Genomic DNA, 19,854 nt, shown 5'->3' with positions numbered 1-19,854 from the left:
CTTTTCCTCCCTCCCTCCCTCCCTTTCCTTTCCTTTCCTTTCCTTTCCTTTCCTTTCCTTTCCTTTCCTTTCCTTTCCTTTCCTTTCCTTTCCTTTCCTTTCCTTTCCTTTCCTTTCCTTTCTTTTCCTTTCCTTTCCTTTCCTTCTCTTTCCTTTTCTCTTTCTCTTTTATTCTTTTCTTTCTTTTCCTCTTCTCTCCTCCCTCTTGGTTTTTTTCTTTCTCTTAACAAAGCAGGCTTATTACTATTCACACTTGGGGAAAAACAGTACAAAATGATTTACTTCTGCCCTTTTTCTTGCTGTTAGTAGAACTTTCCTATGTTTTTCATGATGATCTATTATCATGAAATGAGCACTTAGTGTTAAACTCTGCAATCTATCCTTACATATGTTTCAGAATTCTTTCTTTTTCCTTCCTCCCTCTCTTTCCCTCCCTGAACATTGGGTCCTAAAAATACTGGGTGAAGCAGGACAAGCAGGACATAGACATCCACAAGGGAGTTGGGGAGAGATGTGGTGGCTCAAGGTGAGGTTTCAGAGTGAGAGGACAGCCTGTGACGGGTGGGTTGCCCTGGACTAGGTGGCGGAGCTGAGGAAGGGCCTGGCTAATTTCAGGCTGGCTGGGCATCACAGCCCAACTCAGTGCAGGGTGTCACAGCACAGCAAAGTGAGAAAGTGTGTCTCACAGAGGGTCAGCTTAGCTGGGGGAGCCAGAGCACTCAGCTGAAGGGAAGGGACATGTAAATGAAGTGAATACAAAGTCGGACCTATGCTAAGGGAAGCCTGACCTATAGTGTCAGAACACAAGACCCCCAGTTAAATTTAAACTTCAGATAAACAATGAAAGTATACTGATGCTTTTAAAGAAATAAGTTATACCTATAAGCAGTATAGCTTTTCTTGGGACACACCGATACTACAAAATAATTCGTTGTTGCTCTGAAATTCAAATTTAACTGAGCATCCTGTATGTTATCTGGCAACTGTTCTACAAGGGTATAAGGGACTTCCATGTGGCAGATAGCCCAGGCTTCCGGAGCTGGGTAAGCAGTAAACCTGCATGGATCAGGGGTCATGGCAGAGGCAGAAGTTTGGTTGTATACAGGGCATCTTATCAAATAGGTAAATATGTAAGCACAATGAGATCTGGGTTTCTCATAGTTGGAGAAGGAGTTTGCATTTATGGAAAGAAAGAAAGAGAACTAGTATAGGCCCTGTGAGGTTAGATTGGAATTAGTTATTGGTATGAACTCACAATTTTGAAGATTTATAGATCTGGAAATAAATATAGATGTAAAACCCTGTGTCTGTGTATGTGTGTGTGTCTGTATGTGCATGTGTGTATGTGTTTGTGTGTATATACGTATATTCACGAGGCTTCCTTCCTCTTGGAAGGACTGGCATAGCAATACTTCAATGACAGTAAGCACACACCATACACCCAGATCTTGGCTTCTCCAAGGGGTCTTGGAGAAATGACTGATTCCAGTGTTGGAGCCGAGCAAGTATTAGATGAACCTGGAATATCTTGTTGAGCCATGAATGTTGGAAATATGGCAAAAGAAAAAGCACCTTGAAAGAACTACTACTGTCCCAAAAAAGGTTCATTTGAAGATTAAAATAAAAATGTTGTTAAATAATTATAACCTATCTAATAAAAATTGGAAACTATCAACCAGTATAGGTATAAGTAAATGATATGGTTTGACTCTGTCCCCACCCAAATCTCATCTTGTAGCACCCATAATTCCCACGTGTTGTGGGAAGGACCTGGTGGGAGGTGACTGAATCACGGGGGCAGGTCTTTCCCATGCTGTTCTTGTGATACTGAATGGGTCTCATGAGATCTGATGTTTTTTAAAAACAGGAGTTTCTATGCTCCAGCTGCCTCTTTGCCTGCTGCCATCCATGTATGATGTGACTTGCTCCTCTTTGCCTTCTGCCATCATTGTGAGGCCCCCTGCCCCAGTCATGTGGAACTGTGAGTCCAATAAACCTCCTTCTTTTGTAAATTGCCCAGTCTCGGATATGTCTTTATCAGCAGCATGTAAATGAACTAATACACTAAGTAAATGAATAAGTTGAAATTTTGATGAGGAACAGGATGTTTACTTCCCACAAAATACTAATTACAAAGGGGTAGAGAATACAATGGAGAGGCCTGGCAGACATCACTTTAGTCAAGTGATAAAGGTAATAGGATGTTGGTAACAAGACAAATCAAACCTGGGCACAATGTGATAGAGTGAAAGGATACCTCATCACTTCTCTCTTATGCCTACCAAAGATGCTAACCTGAATCTAATATTAAGAAAACAGCAGGTAAACCCACATTGAGATAAATTCTGTAAAAGCTAGTGCTTGTAATATTCAAAAGTTCAAGGTCATCGAAAGTCAGCAAAACTGAGGAGCTGTGTCAGAGTGAAGGGGACTAAAGGAAATATAGCAGCAAAACACAACATGTCATTCTGATTTGGACTTTTTGGTGTACTGGATATTATGGGGATAATTGGTAAAATTGGATGGGTCTGAGAATGAGATTGTAGTAAGGTATTAACATTAGTGTCCTGATATTGATGGTTATACTATGAGTATGTATTCTCCCTCCCTCTCTTTCTCCCTTCCTCCCTTTCCCTTCTTTTCTTTTGTCCTTTCCTTTCCTTCCCTCCCTCCCTCCTTTCTCTCTCTCTCTTTCTTTCTCTCTTTCTTTCTCTCTCTTTCTTTCTTTCTTTCTTTCTTTCTTTCTTTCTTTCTTTCTTTCTTTCTTTCTTTCTTTCTCTCTCTCTCTTTCTTTCTTTCCTTCTTTCTCTCATTTCCTTTCTTCCTTTCTTTCTTTTTTATTTGTTTGTAAAATCCCTTTTTCTGTAGAACACGCACACAAATTATCACAAATATCTGAGTATAATGAAACATCAGGATGGCAACTATTTTCAAATAATTCAGAAAAAAAGTGATTTCTACCACAGTTGCAAGTTTTCTATAGGTTTGAGATTCTTGTTCACCTAAATGTTTTAGGTGTTGACTGCTATAATTGCAGTTAAATGCTTGAACACAGGAACAATTTGATTAACTGGAATGCATGAGGTATGGTATTTTCATTAATTGAACTTAATGGTTAACCAACAGAGAAATGGAAATTCCCTTTTCATTTAATCTTTATCTGGCACATTTCCAGATATATCAATATGCATCACTGCCTCAGAAAGTAGAGTAGAATACTCTTGCAATAAATGTACTTGACAATCCATCTGCCTTATGGCATGTCATCTATCAATGTCATTTATAAAGTCATTCAGAGGTACTACTCAGGTGAAACAGAGGGTGACAAATCTGTGATCCTTCAAAAGATTCGGCTTCTAAAATAGCTTTCATGGGTAAATCCTTGATACTGGCTAAGGTAAGCAGGAAATCTGGTTATAGTTCAGTGATTCAAAAAGTATGGTTTTCTTATAAAAAGTGGTGTCCAAATTTTCCTCCCATCTCAATTTGATAAAAAGCTTCTGGCAATGTAGACATTGGGTCTTCCTCTAATTCCTGAAATGGAAAGTGTTATGTGCCTTATGTTACTGGGGTTCTGTGCCTCAGGGTCTTCATTGTCAAATGAAATATTGATAGTTTTTATTTCACAGAGTTCTTATTCAGATCATGAGAATAAAGTACTTGGATTGAAGGAGCTTAGTAAAAAGTGGCAAAACTAGACAAATAAGATTAGTTGATAGAAATCACTACAAGTACCTCCACTTATGGTTTTTATCCCATTGAAGATATCAGAATCTTGTTAGTCAAGAGTTTAAGAGTCAAGATATCAGATAGTCTGATACCTGAAAAGGGTCTGTTTATAAAACTTCAAGAAAACAACAGAAGGTTTTTTTTTTTTTGGATATGAGTGAACATGCTCCACAAAATAAGAACCAAATTTACTGAATTCAGAATAATAAATGAATGCTGATTATGTAGAATAAGGTGAGACAATATGTAACAGGTTTTTAAGTTAATTTCTTCCTTCTTCTTTTTGGTGAAAGCACTGCAGTTGCATCATTTGATTTTTACGTAACAAAGCCTATATTCATTAGGTTGCAGAGGAGCAGTTCACTCTGCCCACACCCTGACACTTGTCTCTGTTAGCCGGGAAAGCATCAGGCCCACTCTTTGCGTGGGTTGCCTTTCAGCTGTACAGTTCTTGTTAATCTGGAGGATCTGTGATACTGCAAGTCCTTACACTGTTTGGCATGGGCTTTTGCTATCATCTGACAATAGGAATAGTGTCTTCCCCATTAAGGGCAAGCACAGGTTTACATATATTGATCCTTATCACTAATTGTTCAAAATATTAAGGGAAATTTCATGGGTAAGATTGAACAGGGTAGGGAAGTATTTTCAATTTCTGCTCTGTAGTGTGGACATTCAAGTCATTATTACTGCTGAGTTGCTAGCATTTTTCAAGCTGTCTTTTAGCCCAGAACAAGTCATAGTTTTAATGTTTAAGTCACAAGACCAGCCCATATAAAGAGAGAGTTTTGATTAAAAAATAATACTCTTCCTATCTCTGTGGTGCCTCCCTGAAATTTTTGCTTACCACTCAGCCTCTTTCATCATTGTAGTCATCACTCAGGGATCACTGGGTGAATGAATAAGTTTTATGCCATCCCTTTCCCCCCAATACTTCCCAAAAGGAAACATCATTAGGTACTTATGCCAGTGTTTATACATTGAATTAGAGAAGCAGAAGTTCTTTGTATAATTTATAGTCATCGTTACATATTTAATAGCATACAATCTTTTCTCAAATTGAAGTTTTAAAATAACTTAATTTGTTTCAGCTTGAATTAATTTCATTGGAATTATTACAATACCATATCTGCAAAATTTAAATGTTGGAAGATGGAATTAGAGAAAAGAATAGTAAGATTTTGTTTCAAAGTTCATATAAATGCTACTGATAAATCATAAATGAAAAAAATACTCTAAACAAACTAATATAAAGTTTTTCTGGTATGACTGCATTGAACGTGTGGTAATGGAAACTTGATAAGCAGAGGCTGAATTGGAAAGTGGTTTATTTTAGATATAAAAAAAGCCCGGAAGTGGGGTGTTCAAGGCTAACATGGCACATGATAGATGTTGTGAAATACCTCTGTTTCTTTCAGTTTCTCAATCAGCCACCCTTAGCATGTGGCCTTTAACCTCAGGCTTCTCTACTTCAGCCTGTCATGTCTGTGTTCCAAGGGGAGAGAGAAGGACAAAAGCTTAAAGGCTAAAGTGTAACCATCAACTGAGGCAACCTTTCTCACCAGCTTGAAGGGAAGTCACACTCAAAGATTTCTTAAATCCTGTTGGCAAGGAGTGTGGCATATGATTACTCCAGTGGCATTGAATTTTTCAAAGCTAAGTATTTTAAACTGGGAATATTTCTAACTCCAAGAAAAGTAGAATTCTCTGATTAAAAGAAAGAATAGACATCTGTCAGGGCACTAGTAGCGTTGGCCACGAATGTCTTAATTTAGATAGATCCTAATAAAAATAACAATCATCAAGTTTCAGAATCTTTCTTCAAATTTGATTAGTGAAATATGTATCCCTTCCTGCTACTTACTGAATGAGAGCAATTTTCCATAGATAAGATAAAGTGTGACTTCATACAGGATCATATTTACTTGGTAATCAGAATAGTTTGTTTATAGTACTTATCATAATTCATTTCCTGATAAATGGAGAAGAAAGTACATCCAAAATGACCTCTGTTGTTTCTTTTGCATTCTTCTATTATTTAAATATTCTGTGTTTCTGGGAATAATAGATAGAAGGAGAAATTTATGTATTAAAATTATTTAATGGTAACTCAAGTATTTCCCTTTATATTATATATACTATTATTTAGATTTAGAAGGACAGCAAAATTTTAATTTTATTTGTTCCTTTATGTTGTACCAACAATACAAATTTAAATATACTTTAAAATAGATTTAAAGCTAATGTGATTCATTAGAAATACATGAAGTGTTGATTTTATAAGTGTTGCATCAATTAATATTTTTATGTGACTTACCTTTACTATCAACAGCTTTTATTCTGATTTACAAAGCAAAACAAAATAGCAAATTTGGGGTACATTTGAGCACTTATGTTGAGTTACTTCAGAAAATTATTAAATAAAGTTAGTTACTCATGTAGGAATTAATCAAATAATGTATCTCTTTTAGAAATTAATTATAAAATTAATGAACATTTTCCATTGTCTCATTTAAATATTTGTTCTAACTGACATTAAACTAAGACCTAATAAATAGAATACAGTCTAGTTTTCAGAAATAATCAATTGTTTATGTTTGTTAGTGTGTTTTGAGGAGAGGAGGTGATATGGAAATTTGTAGTTTGATAAAAGAAAAGATAGAAAAAGAAGCAACTCTAAAGTAACAATTTAAAGCTATGATGCTATCAAAGGTGCACATATTAACTATAATAAAAAGCCATTTAAATATGCAATGTGTGTTGGGGAGGAAATGAAGTCAACAGAAAATATTACATTACAAAAATAGGGGAAGTATAAAAAAATTACAATGCCCAAAGTTAAAGAAAAAAAGGAAATAAAGGTAGTAAGTATATTTTTGAAAAAGAAAATCCTAGTTAATGACAATTGCTGTCCCTGAGATACAATACCCAATAAAAAATAGAAAATTAGGACTGAAAGACACAATAGATGAGACTTTCCCTTACATGAAGGAAGGACTGATTTTTTTTTAGGTCAAAGAGAAACAATCTTCCAGAAAATATGCATAAAACAAAGGACCTTACAAGACAACTTGCATGGATACTCTGAAGCAACTTTGAGGTCTCCTTGATGAGGAAAGTTGGCTCAACCTGCTGTAGAGGTGAATCATTTGGTTAAAGTTTATTCATATTTTATGGCCTCTTTTCAGGTGTCTGACCCTCTCTCAAAAAAAAAAAAAATCTTATTTGCTTACTTTATTGATATTCATCTGCAGTTTGAATACATTTCTTCCCACCATCTTGGCTCCCAAAATCTTTGAATCTGATACCATTTCCTATTCTGATAGTATAATACCACTCATACATGTTATATCTTTATTTCAGCATAGTGTTTGATGGGATCTTTTCTGGTATCTTTTTTCGCAATCTCTAACACTAAAACTTAGTGTGTCTTGCAATTTTTTACAAACATATTTTTCATTTATATCAAGAGGACGTTAATTTTTGTGGTAGTATAGTATAGATTAATTTCATCAGTTCCCCTGCTGCTCCGGGTACCATTTAGAACTATTCCTAAAGTCTGCACTGAACTACAATAAATGTTTAGTCTAGTTTTAGTAGTTACTCCTTTTAAGGACAAATACCATCATGTACTGGAGTTCACACAAAATGTTTTGAGTTCTGTAGATATCTTCCTGATAAAAATTTTAAATTCCAAGGTATAATTTGGGGAGATAATTAATTACACCAACATTTTGTCCCATTGGAGGAAAGACCATTTGCCATTTTTCCCCATGCATGTTCTACCTATGCTCACCCAATTCTTAGCAACCTCCTCTTGCTAGCTTCATTCCCAACCCAAGGAAAAAAGATTAACCTGCTTATTCAAATCCATAGAGATTGATTGCACATAATTAGTAGCGGGCATTGCCACTGCATGCACAATCACTGGTTATATCTTCAAAGAGAGGAGTCTAGGTCTGGAACTTCTTGTTGTCATTTTTTTTTTTTTTTTTGTATTGTGTTGTAGAATTGGTAAGCAATGTCAGGGAGTCCTCTTAAATTTTGGTGGCCTTTCTCTGTCTTTCATGCTGTGTCTGAATGGGTAAAAAAAAAAAAACCCTTCAGCTATACGTTTTTCTCTCATGCAGGTATACCTGAGCCTTCTGTTCTCAATATCTAAAACGTGAATGTCTTAACATGAGAGAGGTGTTTAGGAGGTCCCTTTCTGACTTAAAGCCTAAGTCAGAGGCTTCAATTTACTTTTTAACCAGCAGGATTAGTTACAGAGTCTTGCAACCAACAAAATGACCTTTATTTCTGTTCTGTTTTGTTTGTTGGTTGCCTTACTTAATAACCACTTGGGAGAGATTCTTGACAGTGACATAGGATTTAAGCTTTCCTAGCCACCTGAATGCAAAATGATCATAATACCATCAAATGCTATCTCTGACTTCTAACATTGCTTCAAACATTTGATGAGAAGGTCTGTAGTCATGTATAAGTCTATGTCTGTGTTAGCTTTTGATTCCTGAGGACAGACAGCATGCATTTTATTTCTTATCCCAGGCAGCAGGTATAGTGCTTGTACACAGAAGGTATTTTTCCAGTGAGCCAGAACATAATCCCAAGTATCTAATTTTGAAATCATATTTTTCAGATATTTGAAGTTTCTTATAAGGAAACATTTAATTTATAATACCCCAAAAGGGATTATGCTAATTTTAAAGATGAAGAAATTGAGACCCCAAGAGATTAAAGGTTTAAGTTTCCATGAAGAGGAAGTGGCAGAGTTGAGATTCCAGTGGAGATATGCCCAACTCTAAAGCCAGCTCTTGGCAGAGCATCACTGTTTCTAAGCTAGCCCAAGGGTACAGGGACTTTTCAAATTGTCATCCTTAGTCAGCCAACATTATCTCATGCGACTCCATATCAGTTCTCCTGGTTCTGGGCAGCCACTTGGACGTTCTTGATGATGAAATCCTGGTTCTGGGCAGCCACTTGGATGTTCTTGATGATGAAATATTTTGGTCTTTTGGCTGTTATGCAAGCATAGTCAACTAAAAAATATCCTTATGAGAAAGTGTCTTCTCCATTATGCTGTTTATTTACAAAAGTCTTGGAGTAAGATGAGAGAGGGAAAAGGGGTGACAGGAAGTCCAGGAGGCTCAATGAAGGCAAGGCAGGAACATTTGAGAGAAACTAAATTCCAGCATTCTATTAATATTTAAAAATTATTACATTATATTAGTAAGAAATCTCTATATTCTCAGGCTGGTCACTTCTGTATGGCAGATGTCAAAAGCTGAGTCTCCAGCTTCAGCAATTGCCTCCAGCTTGTGTAAAGTTTTCTCTCTACAAGTATTCATGACTGAAGGCTGACTAGAGAATGAGCGAGGAAGAAAATAAAAGCCAGTTCTATCTTGTGCCTTTAGTTATGTACAGTCTTAATTGCATATTAGACTTGGCTACTTTGAGATAATCTTCTCTATAGTTAAGATGAGCTAATGGAATGTAGAGGGTTGTCTTTTATTGTTAAATGAATGTTGCTAATTTTGATCATGTTTCCTTAGTCTAACCATTCTCTGAATCATTGTAAATAAGCAGAAAAGCAAGGGACTAGTAGCAAACCTTTTATTATTGTGTATTTATTTCTTTGTTGGCTGTTATATGATTGAGTGTATTTGTTTTAATTCTACAAAAACAAGCAGTTTATTCAAATGCAAGCAGTAAATAAAAGAGGGGGAAAACATAATTCAGGATGTTAAAAAATAGAAATACAAACAACACATCAGGAAAAAATTGTATAAAAATATGTATGTCATAATTTTTTTAATAGTTGCTAAAATTATGTCTACAGATTTAGCTCCAAGCACTCTGGCAGCAAAAGAAGAAATGAGAAAATATATTACTTTAAAAATTTGTATCATCTAGGAGAAGCATACAATCTTCTTTTAGTTGTTATTAGAGTGACAACCATATCTAAGGCCTATTGTTTATGTACATGGGTTCTTAATGTTTTCTCAATGAATGCTTATGATATGCAGGCTGAAGCCAGTTGAGCTCATGTTTTCTAGGGCTTTAGTCCCTTCTTCTATGAAGATTGCTCCAGACCAAATGTGCACACCTCTAGTTACCGTGGAACACAACACATGAGCCATGGCCACTAGGTTTCATTTGAGATCATGTTCCATTGAAACTCTTTAGTGATATGAGAACCAAGACTGCTTTTTGTCTTCTTTCTTCCTATTTCTGTCCCATTTCTTCTGAAATTCTAGATAATTAAGAGCTACCATTTGCCCTATCCTTCTAGATTACAATGTGATGAAGTCCTGCTGATCAATTTATATCTCAAATGCATGGCATTGTGAATTGGTACTATTTCTGTTCATTTGAAGGAACACCCAATATTTGAAATCACTCTAGAGCTAGAAAAGATAGCAAAATTAAACAATCTGGTCCTGGGATATAGTAACTTTTTCCAGGGAACAGTAAGAGGGAAATATGCACCAAAGCAAAATTCTATTTATTTTTAATTTTCATTATTACATACCTGAGGAAGATATTCTTATTTACAGGTGGGTAATTAACTTATAGCAATTCTAGGACATCAAGAAGCCCATCCTGCAAATTCCCTTGATTCAAAAATAATTCGAGTCAGTAGCTGAGGTTTCAATTCTTTCATTTAATTGATTGAATCTCATTGGCTTTTCTTTCCAGTCACTAACACGTTAGTATAAATCTGTTGAACAGATTCTCTCAAGGCAGAGAATTTGTTCAGAAAAATCTCTCTTATATAATGAGGGACACATGACAAATTAAATATATTTGGATGGGAAGAAGTTGGAAAAAGTGCATTTAGAATTGATTTAATGCATAACAGCTGAACCCTTAGCTATAGACCAGCTCAGCCAGGGTTCTGATTAGTATCTGATTCAATGTCAGATGCATGAATGATGAAAACTTTTGTACTTACTTCATATCTCTTGAAAGGCCTGACTTGTAAAAAGATTTGGAAATTTTGAATCATCCCAAAGCATTTCTAAATGCTCACATACAAAACTATTATTTTTTGTATTTTTAAATAGTGTAGAAGTCAAATGAAAAAATAAATGATAGAGAATATTACCTTAAGTGTGCTATGTTATTGACCTTCTTACATGAAAAGTCATTTTCTAAAAAAATACAATACAAATTGTTTCTTTAAAACAACAGGAAACTTTAAATTATTTAAACAATCGTACTTTAATATAACTAAGTGACTTACTCAAGCTTTCTTGTTAGGGATGTCTAACAACTCTACTGAGTTACATATAGACAGCTGTCTTTTATGAAGTCAAAATAAGAAAGATATTTCCATACTTCTTGTTTGTTTGCTTTATAACAACCTATATTATATAAAAATTTTATCTTTTTTTTTTTTCTTTTTTTCTGAGGCAGAGTTTTGCTCTTGTTGCCCAGGCTGGAGTGCAATGGTGCAATCATGGCTCACTACAACCTCCACCTCTCAGGTCCAAGCGATTCTGCTGCCTCAGCCTTCTGACTAGTTGGGATTACAGGTTCCCACCATCATGCCCAGCTAATTTTTGTATTTTTAGTAGAGATGGGGATTTCACCATGTTGGCCAGGCTGATCTCGAACTCTTGATCTCGTGATCCACCTGCCTCGGCCTCCCAAAATGTTGGAATTACAAGTGTGAGCCACTGCGCCAGGCTGCAAAACCTTTATCTTTAACAGCACATGGATGGCTATTGACAGTTCATAAACAAAAAATAAACATTTCACCCAAAGATGTGATCATCTGTAGGTTGCCTATGTAATATAGTCATAAAACATTATAACATTATATGAGCATTATAAATATAAATTAAACACAGTCTTTAATATGAATAATATTATCGTCTGGCTTTTGTTAATAATTTTGATAACTACTGAATGGAAACAAAATGAGAATTCAAAAGTGCAAATCGTGTGCAATTTTTACAGAAGGTAAAAAACACAATTTCTTTTTTCCTTTAGTAGGCTCACAGCCAAGCCATTGAGAGAAAAGTCCATGGGAGACAAATTATCTCATGCAGCTGAGATGTCCTGGAGATTTTCCACAGCACCACTTGGCCAGTGCCTGGACAAGGTAATTTACCGTATCTCTAAATGTCCTACTCCCAAGAGCACATTCATCTTGCCTCCCCTTGAAGCAGATCCCTTGAAGAGTTTCATGTTTACGAACATGGAGTAGTATTGTTTGGCCAACAGAATGAGAAAATGAATTGTGTTTTCAGTAAACTCATCTATTACCTTACTTCAGTTCAGAGTGATTAAACTAATAGTAATTGATGAAAATAACCAACTTAAAATGAGGAATGAGCATAAAATGTGGTTATGCCATCAGAGTTCTACCTGCGACAAGAAATGAAAATCAAATCAACTGGGCATTATCAAGCAAAACGATGGTAAGTAAAATAGATATAATTTTAGAATCATCATAAAATAATGAAAGAGATGTATTTTTATTGAGGTTTGTTTAGATACCAACAGGAATCTTTTTTCAAAGTCTGAATTCCATTAGAAAAAGCATGAAAATATATTGAAAGGCATTTATAGATTTAAAAAGATGTTAGAAGGCTTGAGGAACTTACAGAAAACATTATTATTTTGAAAAGAAAATTGGCCAAAACCTTCTGAAATGTTAACCTCAAGGAGAGAAATGAATAACATTAGTTAAGAGTTTTGATTCTAATCAACCTAAATGCCCATCAATGATAGACTAAATTTAAAAAAAGTTCTACATATAATGGAATACTATGTAGCCCTAAAAGTAATGAGATGGTGTCCTTTGCAGGGACATAGATGGAGCAGGAGGTCATTATTCTTAGCTAACTAATGCAGGAACAGAAAACCAAATAACACATGTTCTCATTTATAAGTGGGAGCTAAATCATAACACATGGACACATAGATAGGAGCAACACACACTGGGTCCTATCAGAGGGCGGAGGGTAGGAGAAGGGAGAGAGGATCAAGAAAAATAGCTGTTGAGTACTAGGCTTAGTACCAACAGTTGAAATAATCTGTTCAACAACCCCCCGTGACACAAGTTTACATACATCAGAAGTTTATGTATATAACCAACCTGCACATGTACCCATGAACTTGAAATAAAAGTTAAAAAGGAATTTTGATTCTTAAGAAAGTGGGAGAAAAGTTAAATAGATTAAAAATATTGATGAAATACTTTGAAAAGATATTATATAAATATGTATTAAGTTTTTGTGTGTCTAAACTTCTTAAAACTAGAAATAGTTTAATATTAGAAATTTCATAAAATATTGATACACCACAACACTCTTTTGAGTATTATTTTGTTTCCAATTTATACCCAGTTTAAAGAAATCATGGTTTCTACTTTGTACTTAGAAAACTACTTCTTTTTATCTAATCCATTGTATGTAGTCAAACTAAGTGTGTCAGATGCACATTTATAGAAATGTTAACCTTGTGGGCAAAATAAAGTATGGGAATGGTGTGTTTTTCTCCTGACACAAATAACTACTTCTTCATGATAGACATAATCATTTCTTGTGTCTTATTTATCTCCTTTTCTTTCACCTGCATGATTTTATTTGTATTTCTGATAAAATTACATTTTTTAAATTATTGAAATGTTTATCAACATATGTGTTCTAATCCAGATCAAAGATATGGATACTCATAAGGTTCTCATAGCAGAGAAATTACAATGGTTTGTGGGGAGGGGGTTACTAATAGTAGCCGCTGGAACAACCACAAAGGCATTATAGGAGGTGGGTAAAACCAGGGTTAAGGCAGGCTCTAGATCTTTTATTTATGTATAGTTCTAGAGGTTCTGATTCATTGGGCAGAAAAGCAATGAAATAAAAACATTAAGAGAGAGATACAGAGGTGGGTGTGTGGTGGGTGTGAGGAGGAGAACCAGATGGATGATGGTTCAGTCAGAAATTTGAAAATGTATTTGAATTTCAAATCCAAATGCATTCCCCTAATATGAAGAAAAATCTATTTACATTAAAAAATATCTGTAAGAATATGCAACACATCTCTTTCTTTCCTTCCAAATCAAGTAGTAACTAAAGGACCAGCAAATAAGGAACAATGCGTCCATTTTTAGAAAAGTATATTTTCTGAGTTTGTTCTTTGCCAATCCAGTATTCCTTACTTTTCACTCTGACTTAAGGTATCTGCAACCACATTCTTCTTGTCATCCAGAAGATGGCATGGTGATATTTTCTCAAAGCCTTAGTTTAATTACTTGCATTAGTTGTTATTTACTCACACATTGGGCTTTTCTCACATTTTCTTTTGTTTCAGAAAATATATTTTAATGTAAAACATACCAGGCTATTCTTTGGTATGACACCTGATGGGAAGCTTGGATCATGTTGAGTATGTCACAAAGTGTCATGCATCATTCCTATGCCTAAGTGACAATCTCAGTTGAGACCTTCAGGTTTTCCCACCTTATCTATCTCAATGACTGGGTTCCTTTCCACTTTGCCATTCCTCATCTCTCCACTGACTGCCATATTGATTTTTCAAAATGTAAATATAATTATGTCACTCATCTTCCAAAAGTTCTTAAGTAATTGCTTATAACCCACAATATAGTAGAAAAACTGAGAGTGGTATAGAGGATCCTTTAGGCCTGGGGCCTGCCTACCTGCTCAGCATTATCTGATCCACCCTCATTAACCCCCTCAGCACTGGCTGTACTGAGAAATTTGGTATCCCCCAAAGTTATCATGACATGCTGCCCTTTAGGCTGGCCAGCTCTTTCTACCTGCTGTGAGAGAACAACTACTCTCCCTTCAAGTCCAAATGTTAGCTGTCCTGTTGATTGAGAAATATCATTAAACACATCTTTTTCCCTTCTCTGGCATCTTGTGTGTAATTCAGAACCCCAGTCATTATTGTTTTGATATTCTTCTAATCCAGCACTTTCACATAGGGGTCTTTCAATAATTCCTTGCTGAAATAAACAATCAATGAAAAAATAAATAGGTGCTTAGCAAATATTAAGAACATCAGAAGTTTTATTGCTATCTTGTACCAAGTTGCTGGAAATGTTTGAGATCACATATAATATAACCAACATCTGCATATGACTGGAAATTTTACTACCAGATCATCGTCCTACAATGAAACATTTTTTGAAAAAGATTGTCTGTGTCAGATACACCTTAGTTTGAAAACATTTTAAACTTAATTAATCTAACTTCTATATTATATTCATGGGAAAGTCAAGTCCAGGAAGGTGAAAGGAATTCACAGTAACGCAACTGAAATTAAAGGTGGGGCAGAACTAAACCAAGGTATACAGATACTCAGGCAATCATCATAATAAAAAAATGAGGTCTTTATTATGAAAACAAATAGATGAAAAAAATTACAAACAGGTTCTTATTTTTATTCACCTAACTCGTATAATCATTAAATGTCTATTGTCACTATGTTTAGGACACCATGCTATTATGAATGTTATGGTGTTATGGATACAAAACAAATAGCATATAGATTCTTCACTTAAAAAATTCATGTTTCATCTCTTGTCTCCTTTCTGTCTCCCTTCCACTATCCTTCCTCTCTACCTAAGAACACTTTATAGTGTCCTAAGTTGGGCCTTCAGCTAAATTATCTAAGTAAATTTAATGGTGGAAAAAATAAATAAGCACAGCACAGAGAATCCTTATAGTCAGGCTGTGGATCAGACTCTATCTCTAAGCTCTGAGGCCTTAATAAGTCAATCTATTTTTATGAGCTTTGGTTTATAACTTCGATGGGTCAGAGCGATCTCTGCTTGTCTCTGCCACAGGCTACTTTGAGAAGAAATGATGGAAATGCTTCATTTCAAAGCATTGGCTTTGGCATCAAAGAAGCTGGTTTTGAATCTCTGCTCTGTTATTTATTAGCTGTATGAGTGTCTCTTCATGTTGAAAATGGGTTATATTTTCCACCTTATCATTGTTAGGATTACCAATATCATAAGTAAGGATAAAGGTCTGACGTTTAGGACAGTCTCAACATAAATCTTACTCATTTTAGGAACGTTTGGGAGAACTTTATCAGTCCTAACGTTCTGTAGACACTTTAGAAATTATTTCTCCCCAGACACATACTATCTAAAGCCTGCCATTGATGAGATGGCTGGCTGAGTTGCCTTAGCCTGGATATTGGTGGTCTTCTGATTTCCTTCCAGAATCCACATCTTAACTGCAAAGATCAGCAATGATGCTGGGTCCACATAAATGGCCTAGGAGCCTGAGGCTATGTGAAATGAGGACTACTCTGGAGTAAATTGTCATGTTCAAAAAATAAATAATGAGTCAGACCATGCCTAATTCCACAGGAAAGAGATTAGTTGCAGCAAAAACATGTGGAGTTAATTTGGTTCGAAAAGAAAAAATTAACATCTTGAATTCCACACAAAGACTCATACTCCTTGGAGTTTGTGGGGTTATTTACAGAGCCCCATTGTAACCCTGCATAAACGTAGTAGGTACGTTATAAAGCAGCAAATCAAGGATGACTGTTGTTACAGTGAAGGGTTCTGTTTTATATACATTATAAACCTTATTCCACATATGTAGCCTTTACTGATATGGGACTTAGGGATTTTGAGGGAATTGAAACAAGAAATGAGATTTACATAATGCTCTCTCAAGTTCCATTTTGGCTAAATTTTAAAACATGATTTAAAAATAATGTATACTTGGAATGAGTCAGAAGAAAGCGCTTGTTTCTACAATGTGGACGTCAGCTGTAGCTTGCATAATATAAATCTTTTATTAATTCAGTGTCCCAATTGACTGCTAAATTTTGTCATTCAGAACTTGAAGTTGCTTTCAAGTTTGCTTTTTGGGATAGTTCCTACAATTACTATGAATTTTCATAGTTGTGTAGATCCTTGGCTTCATCACTTTTACTTTCTTTTGTATGTGATGCAGGAAGAATAGAATTTGCTTCTGGCTGATTCCATCTGTCGACTTGTCCCCAAGCCTCTGTTTTATTCTGCCATGTTCTTGGACTTTTCTCTCTCTCCAGCCTTAGACAAAAGGCACCTTTTCCAAAGCCCCATTTTCAGTGGGTTTTTTTTTGATAACTTTCTGCAAATGGCTGTCAAAGGATCTTCTATGATACGACACTGAATAGATAAAAGAAGCAGTACTTTAGAAATAACCAAATCATCACCATTATGCCCTAATTTAGCTCATCTAGAAAAAGAGTTACATAGGACTGGGTGCGGTGGCTCATGCCTGTAATCCCAGCACTTTGGGATCGTCTGAGGTCGGGAGTTCAAGACCAGCCTGACCAACATGGAGAAACCCCGTCTCTACTAAAAATACAAAATTAGCTGGGCGTGGTGGCACATGCCTGTAATCCCAGCTACTCAGGAGGCTGAGGCAGGAGAATCGCTTGAACTCGGGACGCAGAAGTTGCAGTGAGCCGAGATAGTGCCATTGCACTCCAGCCTGGCAATAAGAGTGAAACTCTGTCTCAAAATAGGAAAAAAAAAAAAAGAAAAAGAAAAAAGAAAAGAAAAAGCAAAAGAGTTACATAAAGAGATTGTCTAATTTATTATATTTCAGCGTTTTCCCCATAGCTGAAGACCTTCTTATTTTCTTACAATCCAAGGTAGTAAAATCCTTTATACTTGAACTATTTTGTTGTCCTTCAATAATACATTTGGCTTTTGTAAAATGCTTTTTTTTTTGAAATCACATTGAAATTATTATTATTATTATTATTATTTGAGACAGAGTCTCGCTCTGTTGCCCAGGCTGGAGTGCAGTGGCACGATCTCGGCTCACTGCAAGCTCCACCTCCCGGGTTCACGCCATTCTCCTGCCTCAGCATCCCGAGTACAGGCGCCCACCACCACACCCGGCTAATTTTTTGTGTTTTTAGTAGAGACGGGGTTTCACCGTGTTAGCCAGGATGGTCTCAATCTACTGACCTCGTGATTCTCCCGCCTCAGCCTCCCAAAGTGCTGGGATTACAGGCCTGAGCCACTGCACCCGGCCTGAAATTAATTTTGTGTTAATCAAGAAATTTATATTTTAAGACATTAAAACTCTAGATGCATATTATTTATTCTTAAATTCTTGAAGTTTAAAATGGAAAGATTTTACAAAAATGTATTAAAATTTCATTATATAATGGTATATGTTTACATAAATATTTGTGGTCATATATGCACACACTATATACATGTACACATATACATTAATTAATGATTTAAAATCTCACAATCCAAAATAAATAGTTCTAGATTCACAATTATGTCAGTCACAATAATCTTTATGTTTTCTGTTTTCTCCAAATTCTCAAATAATACTTTAAAAATTACTATTTTTTTTCACTCTGTCGCCCAGGCTGGAGTGCAGTGGCGTGATCTCAGCTCACTGCAACCTCAGCCTCCTGGGTTCAATCGATTCTCCTGCTTCAGTTTCCTGAGGAGCTGGGATTACAGGCTCGTGCCACCACGCCTGGCTATTTTTTTTTTTTTATTTTGTATTTTTAGTAGAGATGGGGTTTCACCATGTTAGCTAGGATGGTTTCAATCTCCTGATCTTTTGATCTGCCTGCCTTGGCCTCCGAAAGTGATGGGATTACAGGCGTGAGCCACAGCACCCAGCCAAAAATTTCTACTTTTTTATTAGTGCCATGTAACAGATAATACATCATGTGCTTTCCACATATTCATTCATTCATTCTTCACAACAATTCTCAGTCATATGAACTATTATTCCTATTAATACCAAACTGAGAGACAAAGTAACTCAAGTTCCTACAGCTTTTGAGAGGCAGAGAGGAATTATATTCACTCCTTTATCTTAACCATTACATTGACCATTTTGTTTATCACATTGCCTTTTATTATAATCAAAGGGATGCAATGAAAAACACCTTTAGAAACTCAACTACAATACAATCGTATTAAGCACGTAGAGTATACATCAGTAATACAGAAGGAATAAAGAACAGTAAAATATAGCTGTTTTTTATTCTAAACAAATGATGGAAAAACACTGTTTCATGAAACAGAAACATTGGGTTGAGATTAATAGTTTGAAATATGGAAAGCTTATTGGTATATTTTCAAATAGCAATTAAGATCTAGGCAGAAAAATAAAACCACTTCAGGTTTTTCAAACTGAGGTTATTTGATACAGGAATTGGGTAAAAGACTTGAGAGCAGGGCCAACCAGAAATTAGCAACAACAAGGAAGCTGTTACCATCACACCTGAAGGGCAGTGAGAGCAGGTGTTGTTACCATTGGAATCCAGAAATCATGGCTGCCTCCCAGCTGCTTGTAAATAGGAAGGATGGGCTGGAGAAAAGAGCTAGAGGCACAGAGGAAGCAGCTACAACCAGAGACATCACAGGAAAGAGAGGGAAAGGGAAAAGCCCTATCTCCTGCCTCTAGAATTCCAATCATTGCATCCAGCCTTCTATTTCAGATCCAAGGCAGAAAAATAAAACCACTTCAGGTTTTTCAAACTGAGGTTATTTGATACAGGAATTGGGTAAAAGACTTGAGAGTGGGGCCAACAAGAAATTAGGAACAACAAGGAAGCTGTTATCATCACACCTGAAGGGCAGTGAGAGCAGGTGTTGTTACCATTGGAACCCAGAAATCATGGCTGCCTCCCAGCTGCTTGTAAATAGGAAGGATGGGCTGGAGAAAAGAGCTAGAGGTACAGAGGAAGCAGCTACAACCAGAGACATCACGAGAAGGAGAGGGAAAGGGAAAAGCCCTATCTCCTGCCTCTAGAATTCCAATCATTGCATCAGGCCTTCTATTTCAGATCCAACCTGGAAACCTAAGGCCAAGGGCTTCTTAAGGTAAGTTCCTGAAAAAATGCAGTAAAGCTAAAGATGGGCACAATGTAGACCTGAGAGAAGGCAGTTCAGTTATCCTCCCTCCTCCATAGTTCACCAAAATTTAACGGGGTGAATTTAGATAAATCATCAAACTACTGTGAAACTGCGTCTTTATGTAAAAAATAAAAAATATTACATGCTACTTCTGCCTCATAGGAATATTGAGTGAAGCAAATGAGATGATTGGTATGAATGCTTTGTCTATGTGGCAAGGCTCAATAAAAATA

The 19,854-nt window shown here is 35.9% G+C and overlaps 1 protein-coding gene across 20 annotated transcripts in view; it reads left to right on the top strand.

Moving 5' to 3' along the window:
• The window catches only part of LOC105472791 (uncharacterized), a 611,252-nt gene that overhangs the window by 116,851 nt on the left and 474,547 nt on the right, over window positions 1-19,854 (top strand). For 10 of the 20 annotated variants that reach the window (XR_011622749.1, XR_011622747.1, XR_011622745.1 and 7 more), the window contains one exon: window positions 11,728-11,839. Coding sequence is in view for 3 of the 20 variants with exons in the window: in XM_071095544.1 (XP_070951645.1) it covers window positions 11,728-11,839 (112 nt within the window). In the remaining 17 variants the exon portion in view is untranslated. Of the gene's footprint in view, window positions 1-1,867; window positions 1,982-6,741; window positions 6,870-11,727; window positions 11,840-12,097; window positions 17,366-19,854 lie in introns of those variants that run through there. The other 10 variants (XR_011622750.1, XR_011622755.1, XR_011622757.1 and 7 more) reach the window with 5 other exon arrangements.

The sequence above is a fragment of the Macaca nemestrina genome, chromosome 4 (assembly GCF_043159975.1).
Source record: "Macaca nemestrina isolate mMacNem1 chromosome 4, mMacNem.hap1, whole genome shotgun sequence".
Lineage (NCBI taxonomy): Eukaryota > Metazoa > Chordata > Mammalia > Primates > Cercopithecidae > Macaca > Macaca nemestrina.
The sequence above is the reverse complement of the archived record's forward strand: the minus strand, read 5'-3'. Positions and strand labels throughout refer to the sequence as shown.